This window comes from Chiroxiphia lanceolata, chromosome 11, assembly GCF_009829145.1.
Source record: "Chiroxiphia lanceolata isolate bChiLan1 chromosome 11, bChiLan1.pri, whole genome shotgun sequence".
Taxonomy (NCBI): Eukaryota; Metazoa; Chordata; class Aves; order Passeriformes; family Pipridae; genus Chiroxiphia; species Chiroxiphia lanceolata.
Window position 1 is genome coordinate 9,609,455 of NC_045647.1, and position 7,776 is coordinate 9,617,230.

General features: G+C 57.8%; 1 protein-coding gene across 4 annotated transcripts; it reads left to right on the forward strand.

Annotated features, from left to right (window-relative positions):
- The first annotated feature begins 15 nt into the window (after positions 1-15).
- Positions 16-4,399, forward strand: KLHDC8B (kelch domain containing 8B). 4 transcript variants are annotated; one of them, XM_032698892.1, is made up of 6 exons: positions 21-73; positions 680-1,149; positions 1,975-2,139; positions 2,387-2,611; positions 2,858-2,971; positions 3,762-4,399. In XM_032698892.1, exons 2-6 carry the CDS (start codon positions 777-779, stop codon positions 3,956-3,958), a joined length of 1,074 nt encoding a protein of 357 aa, XP_032554783.1. In that variant the 5' UTR covers positions 21-73; positions 680-776; the 3' UTR covers positions 3,959-4,399. The 4 variants fall into 4 exon arrangements, with proteins under 4 accessions (XP_032554785.1, XP_032554783.1, XP_032554784.1 ...); XM_032698893.1 differs by having other exon boundaries at positions 2,858-2,959; XM_032698895.1 differs by having other exon boundaries at positions 66-138.
- Positions 4,400-7,776: the final 3,377 nt, after the last annotated feature.

Consider the following 7,776-nt stretch of genomic DNA (forward strand, 5'->3'; position numbering starts at 1 on the left):
CCACCGGCAGCGGGCGGGCCCGGAGCGGGCGGTGGCGCGGAGCGGCGGGGAGAGCGGCGGAGCGGGCGGAGAGGTGAGCCTGGTCCCAGTTCCTGTCCGTACCCCTGTCCCAGCGACGGGGCGGCGCAGGCAGTCCCGGTACGGCGGAGCGGCCGGCCGGGGGTGCAGGCGAGAGCCTGGGGAGGGCCGGGGATGCGGGCAGTGCAGCGGGAACCGGGAAAGCGCCGGGGGTGCGGGCGGTGCAGCGGGAGCCCGGGGAGCACCGGTGGGTGCGGGCTGCGGGCAGTGGCCCAGAGCCCCGTGGGTTGCGGGATGCGGGCGGGAGTCCGGGCAGCGCCGCGGCGTCCGGGCGGTGCGCCGGGAGTAGGAGCATAGCGGAGTCCGGACTGTGCACTGGGAGCCTCGGAAGGTGCGGGCAGAGAGAGACGGGCGCGCGGAAGTCCCGATGGGTACAGGCTGTGTACCGGCGGCCCAGGGGAGTGGGAGCCCGGAGTGTGGGAACTTCGGCTAGCAGGAGTACCAGTGGGTGCGAGCAGAGAACCCCAGGGAGTGGGAGCCCAGAGGGGCGGGCAGGGAGCCCCGGGGAGCGGGGGCTTTCGCAGCGCCGAGAGGAGCTGGCTCGGCTGGGGCTGGGGGAGCGGTGCATGCCCGGGCGCTGACTCGGATGCTCTCCCCGCAGGAGGCGGTGGGCAGAGCCGGGCCAGTGCCGAGTCAGGCCGGATGGGCGACACAGCGAGATCAGGACCCGGGGACCCCCGGGGCGGCTGAGCAGGCCCATGGCGGCGGGCGCGGGCGCCTTCGCGTGGGCCACCTTCCCCTCCATGCCCACGCGGCGCGTGTACTGCAGCGCCGCGCACCGCGACGGGCAGCTCTTCGTGCTGGGCGGCTGCGGGGGCGGGGGGCGAGCCCTGGGAACGGCCGAGGTGCTCGACCTCCCGGCCCAGCGCTGGACCACGCTCCCACCCCTGCCCACGCCGCGGGCTGGTGCTGCTGCCCTCGCCCTGGGCAAGCAGATCTTGGTGGTGGGTGGCGTGGATGCGGCGCAGAGCCCTCTCGCCTCCGTTGAGGTCTACCACGTGGATGAGGGCAAGTGGGAGAAGGCAGCGGCACTGGCTCAGCCCTCCATGGGCATCTCAGCTGTGCAGAGAGGTGAGGGATGGGGAGGGTGCCTGGCTGCAGTCTGGAGAAGTGGACATACAGGAGTCAGGGATGCTCAGGTGGGATTTGAATCCCTATGCTGTTTGGGATGCTGCATAAGACTTTCACCCAGCAGCCAAACTTGCCACTTAATAGTAGGATCATGCTCCTGCCCCAAAAGCCAGCCCACTTGCAGCCCAGAGATGAGCAATACAGAGCCCCTCCAGGTATGGTTGCCTTCCCCACCTGCCCTGGCTGTGGGCCATGCTGGGTGGCTGAGCACTCTGCTTGAGCCCAGCTTGGTGTGCTGTGCATCAAACATATTGTGACTCCTGCCTAAAGTTTCCTGAACAGCCTTGGCACACTTTGGCATGCTAGGAGCCAGGTATGTGGTGCCCAAGTCTGCTTCCTGACCAGGGATGCTGTGGCATGGCCCAGGTTGCAGCAGGCTGAGCAGGGCAGAGGGGATGGCAGGACAGTTGTGGGAGCGGGCAGGGGTGCCGGCCACGCTGGGAGCAGGAGCAGGATTTGGCAGAATGGCTGTGTTGCCATGGTGTCTCCAGGGAGATGGTACTGCTGAGAATAATTAGAGAGGATGGCCTTGTGCTCTTCTCTGTGTCTGATGGATGGCATGGAGAGGGGGACAAGAGGGTCCCATCAGGATCAGGGCATTGCCAGGCTCAGGCCTGGCTACACCATCCCCTAGCCACCCTGGAACGATATGTGCCCATGGGACTCCGCAGTGCCTGTGCTACCGGCTCTGGAGGGCACAGGGGCATTCCCAGCCCCATGGTGCTGCCCACAGATCTCCCTGCCTCACCACTGCCTCTTTTGCAGATGGGGCTGTTTATGCACTGGGGGGAATGGGTGCGGACACCTCTCCCCAGGCATTGGTCCGTGTCTATGAGCCGGCGAAGGACCACTGGCAGCCCCTGCCCTCCATGCCCACCCCATGCTATGGGGCCTCCGCCTTCCTGCAGGGCAACAAGATCTTCATCCTGGGTAGGTGCTGCTGGGGCAAGCTGAGCATCTCCTGTGTACCTCCACTGCCTCTGGGTCAGGGAGTGACCTGGTGCACCCCAGGGCAGCTCCATGCTGCCCAGCACTGCAATCAGGGGGGCTCCTCTGGCTTGCTGAGCCCACGCTGGGCTGCCCAGCACTGCAGTCAGTGGGGCCCCTCAGGCTTGCTGAACACAGTGATGGTGCCAGCTCGGGGCACCAGCAGCCACAGCATCTCCTCTGTGCACAGGGGGCCGGCAGGGCAAGTTGCCCGTCACAGCCTTTGAGGCCTTCGATCTGGAGACGAGGAGCTGGACACGCTATCCCAGTGTGCCCAGCCGCCGCGCCTTTGCCGCCTGCGCCATGGCCGACGGCATCGTCTTCAGCCTGGGGGGGCTGCAGCAGCCAGGGCCACACAACTTCTATTCCCGTCCCCACTTCGTCAACACCGTGGAGATGTTCGATCCTGCCCAAGGTGAGCTCCGTGTCCCTGAGTGGAGTGGAAGCATCACCTACGTGTCCAGGATGACTCCTTGGATTGGTGAGGGGTGTCTGCACCTGAGGGACATGATTATGCAGGCTCTGAACATCAGCCCCTTGCACCCATGTGAATCCTGCCCTGTGCTCCCTGGTCCCAGGGAGTGATTAACCTGGGGCTGTCCTGGCATCAGTGTGTGGAGAGGAGCCCCAGTGTGTGATGCTCACTCCCTCTCACCCCCAGGTGCATGGAGAAAGCCAAACCGCACCATCCGCATGAGGGAGAAGAGAGCCGACTTCGTGGCTGGCTGCCTAGGAGGAAGAGTGGTGGCCGTGGGTGGCCTCGGTAATGCCAGGGGTAGGCGTGTGGCCGTGTTCCCATCCCCATCATTTGTGGCATATCAGTGACCTGCATGACAGTGGAGAGGTTGGCTGTGAAAAGCCACGGGGGTACTGCAACACTGTCTGCATCTGCATCCCTTTTGTGCCCTTCAAGTTCTGGGAAGACCCTACTGCCTTGTCCCAAAGGCTGCCCCACTGAGCCCCTTGCCCCTTTCACCTCCAAACCAGGCTTTTTCCAGCTCATGTGCAGTGTGCCGGGCTCACATAGCCCACAGTGGCTCAGCCCCACTGTGCAGGGCTGCAGCACTGCATCCCTCTCCCAAGAGAGCTGGGGAAAGGTTAGTGCTGTCACTCAGCAGCAGAGATGCAGCAGGAAGGGCTGTCTGGGGAGCCTGGTGCCAGCCACAACACCTCCAGCCCTGCAGTGAGGGCTGCCAGACCCCCCAGGCTCACCCAGGGTGAGCTGGGCGGGAGGAGGTGATGGGCAAGGCAAGTGGTGCTGGCTGAATCCCTGTGGTGTGGCACTGTTCCTGAACCCTGCCGCTGCTGGAGCTGCCCTCCCTTATCCCTGCGGAGTGCCGGCACAGGGTGGGCAGAGCCAGCAATGCGGCATTAATTCCAGCAGCCCTCCCTGTGGGGACTTGGCTAATCCTCTTGTTCCCCCACTAATTGCCTCTGAGATCTCAGAGCCCCCGCAGCCCAAGGCTCCTGTTGGGATATCAGAGGCATGCAGAGGGGGAAAGGCAGACACTAGGGGGTGTGCGGGGGGGATGCAGGGGTTTCTGATGCCATTCTATCTCCCACAGGGAACCAGTCCTACCCACTGGACTCAGTGGAAGGGTTCAGCCCCTCACAGAAAAAGTGGGAGCCACTGCCCCCCATGCCCACGGGCCGCTGCTCCTGCTCCAGCTGCCCAGCACCCGGCCTGCTCTTCCTCATCGGTGGAGTGGCCCAGGGCCCCAGCAGTGCCGTCGAGGCTCTGTGCCTGCGTGAGACGCCCTGAGTGGGGCCCTGGGAGCCAGCCCCAGCCAAGCACCAAGTGCCTGAAGACGGGGACAGGGTGTGTGAGCACTCATGCCTGCGAGTGACCTGGCTCCAGGGAGCTGCAGTCCCATGACATTGGGCACGGGAGCAGCTGCAGTTTTGGAAATCCCTCTTGGCTCCTGTAGTGCTGTGGTGATGGAACCCAGGGCAAACTCCTGCCTGGTGGGACGGCCATGGCCAGCAGTGCGGAGGGAGCAGCGGCGGCAGGACTGTCGCTGGCCTCACTGCCCTGCCCGGCCCCGACCGTGCCGCGGCGTGTCTGTGCCGTGTGTGTAGCAGTGAGTGCTGTGTCGTCGTAGACCCAGTCAATGTCTCATGTAGCACAGAGGTGCCCTGTAGCTCAGTGCCTGGGAGGTGACGTAGCACCTTGAATAAATGAAACACATGGAATTTTACCCCACAGGAGTCGTGTTGTCCCTGGTTATCCTACTTCAAGCAGAGACATGCCGCAGCCTGTCAGGAAAACCCCTCTCAAGGGAGAGCCCAGTGAGCCCTTCCCTGGCAGGACCCGTGCTGTGGGGTGGGGATGGCTCTTGTTATTCTCCCCACTGCCAGGGTGAGCAGAGCAATGTGATGTTGGGATCTGGCCCCCTTTTGGAGAGGGGGAGCTGAGCAGTGGCTGCCCTGCCTTGGCACAGCCTTGCTCCTGCTTGGCCTCTCCTGTGTTGGAAGGGGCTGCAGGGGGTGAAGGCAGCAGCAGGAGAGGGACTTTGCTGGAGAGAGCTGAGGTGTGAGAGAGGCAGGAAATGGAGATGGCTGCCAGGATCCTCAGAAATAAGATGAGATGCCTACTGTCAGCTTCTGGGCCCCATCCAGCACCACGGCCCGATCTCAAAGGATGGACTGCGGCTGGTGTGTGGGAGAGTTGGATCCAGCTGTGGCCAGCTCCCCTATGCAGGGACACCACAATCCTGCTTACAGGCGATTGGGAAGTGAAGGTGGTGTCTGTGGGTGATGTTTAGGGGTGTACCCTAAACACAGTGAGACCCATGGGGGGTGACCCCCAGTTACCCAGTGCTGTGGGCTCACATGAGCCTTGCTGGTCTTGGCTCCATCCAGAGTCCTGCACCCAAAGCAGAGAGCAGCAGTAGTGGATGCAGGGAAGGGATTTGATCTTTAACTGGTACGACATTAGAAAGATCTCACAAGTCCGGGTAAATATCAAGCACAGATGCCTGACCTTTCAGAGGAGACAGCTGGCATGATCCTTGTTGGGCAGCAGGGCCGTAGAGACAGAAGGCTGAATCCCGTCGGAGTGCAGCAGCATCCGGCACACTGCTGGGGCAGGCTGAGCCGTCTGCCGCGGGCATCACAGCGTGGGGAAAGTTGGAAATGATTCAGAAAAGAGCATTCACAAGACGTTTCCAGTGCCACTGCCCCATTGCTTCTGCTGCCCACCTGGCAGAGTAACCACAGGGTCCATCCTGATGTGCTGCGTGGCTGTTTGCATGTGATTTGGGAGAAACAACCTGGGATACCTGGGCTGGTGGTACCTCAGCTAGAGGCATCCCTGCATCTGCCTCTGGGGTTGCCATAGAAACTACTACTGTGCCAGAGCCAGCATGAACAGTGAGCCCCAAATTAAAGACTGAGCTGTACCTCAGCATCCAGGAGGATGCTCTGACAGCTAGGAGAGAAGGTCAGCAGCTCATGTTATGAAGGGAGGCTGGACAGAGGGACCCCCTCTGAACACAATGTGCTCCAACCTTCTATGAATATTTTACAGCACTCCCTGACCTGTGCTCAGCCCCGTTGAGCTGGTCCTTCTCAGGGTCCTGGGAAGTGACAAACCCCTCACTGCCACCTTGCTACCTCTCCCCACCCTGCCAGCCCTTTCCAGAAGCCACCAAGGCATGCAATAATTCCATTCTCACTAAAACTTTAGTCATGGGGGACCCTAAATCATGGAGCTGCACTGGAAACACAGACCTGATTAATAAGCTTTTCCCTCAGGAGCATCACATGAATGGGATAAATCATGACGCTGAGTCACCGGCAAATTGACATCCCTGCGTGCCAAGCTCCCTGCTGCTGATGGGGTGCCCAGAGCTCTTTTCCAAATTCAAGGCAATGGCGGCTGCAAGAGCCAGAGGATGCTGGAGGGGGAAGCTGCAGTTTGGGAGCTCATCACTGTTGTGGTGTTTTCAGCAGCGAAAGTGGCCGGGACAATGGCCAAGGTCATCTCAGGAATGGAGAGATCTTCAGGTAAAGGGATGAGGGTCCTGACCACTTTTGGAGACTGGCACATTATTAACTGAAGAGCTCCCATGAGTTTCTAACAAAATGTGCTATGAAGAAAAAAAAAAAGTCGAGGGACGTACCAAATATATTGCTGTCTATCTCCTGGCAGCTTCTGCTAATTTTACTAAAGGAAGGACTTTAAGTACCTGGCCACCCTCCCTAACGCTAGAAGCACAGGCTGTTACTTCAGATATAAGGAGAGCTACAGTGCCTGGCAACATGGTTAATCTCCCCAGAGTGTGTTTTGGATGGGGGAGACGGAAATAGAGGGAGCTGTCAGACCTATAATTAAAAAAATATGTTTCTGTATAGAAATTTCTTTCCGTTGTCAGGAGAGATGGAAATACAAAAATCTCATTTATCATATTCCACAAACTTGGTAGACGCTCACACCAGAAAGCTACAGCCACATCAGAAACAGGAATAGCTCCCTATAATTACATAAAATAACATGTTGAGCCTTATCGTCGGTGAGCAAAGTACCAGCAAATCCCTTTCTGAGGGTAGTGGAAGTACTGTAAATGGGTACAGGGCTCTACAGTCTCTTCTACAGGGAGATCTAGGCCAGCTTTCCAATTGTAAGCAATAAAATGATGGAAAATCACCATTATCAGTGCAGGGCCATATAGGACCCGGACGCACAGCAATGCTCTTGGCAGCAGTGCCATTCACTGGGCTGTACAACAGAGTCATAGGCAGTGCAGGAGCAGAACAAGGCTTTTATTTACTTAAAAAGTGCAATAATCATCAATATTCCTGTCAGCTTGGCTCTCTGGAGGAAGGTTTGCCTTCCAGTCCACAGCCACCTTGGACAGCCCAGCCATTATCCCATCCCTGAAGTAGGAACACGATCCAAGCTGTGATTCCCCACTCTGGTCCTAGAAAATCAACCTGTTAGATGCTCCTCATGCTGCTCAGAATTACCAAGTTGTCTTGCTAAATCCAAGCTATTTAAAGCAACCCTAGTGCTGTAATGCCAAGCAAAACCAATGCAGATAAGTCACTCCAATAAGTTTTTTATGGGTAAAAGACCAGAATTTTTATTTTCTTTTTTAGTGAAAGCTCTATTTCTGTGGGATTTGATTAGGAAACCAGATATACACATCAGGAAAGCCATTATTTTGACACTTCTGAACTCCAGGCTGCCTTTAATATGAAAGGCAAAAGAGGATAAAGGGGATTGCAAGTATTTCCTCTGATCTATCCATGAATTTATGACAACCTTATTTTTACAGTGATTTAGTGCTTATGGAGTATCTTCAGAGCCAGCAACAAAACATTTTAACTAATATTGGGATAGTTTTGAATTAAAGGAGGAAAAAACAGGCAAGCAAGTGTGCCTGTTTTACATTCTTAAAGATGGAGGATACAGAAGCACAGGGGAAAAAAATCCAGTGAAACCATATTTGAGAATCTTTCTCTGGGGAATGTTTAGATGATGGGTTATTTTTGTCATACTTCTAATGGGTGAAATTGAATCATTCTGCATTTCTGCCAGAGGTATTTACACGAGAGACCACACAGTCTCTGGGTATG

Excerpts from the sequence above, each read along its gene's own strand:
- KLHDC8B (XM_032698892.1), top strand. The coding sequence starts at position 777 with ATGGCGGCGGGCGCGGGCGCCTTCGCGTGGGCCACCTTCCCCTCCATG. Across the intron at positions 2,140-2,386 it reads CAACAAGATCTTCATCCTGG|GGGGCCGGCAGGGCAAGTTG; the intron begins GTAGGTGCTGCT and ends CTCTGTGCACAG. Across the intron at positions 2,612-2,857 it reads GATGTTCGATCCTGCCCAAG|GTGCATGGAGAAAGCCAAAC; the intron begins GTGAGCTCCGTG and ends TCTCACCCCCAG.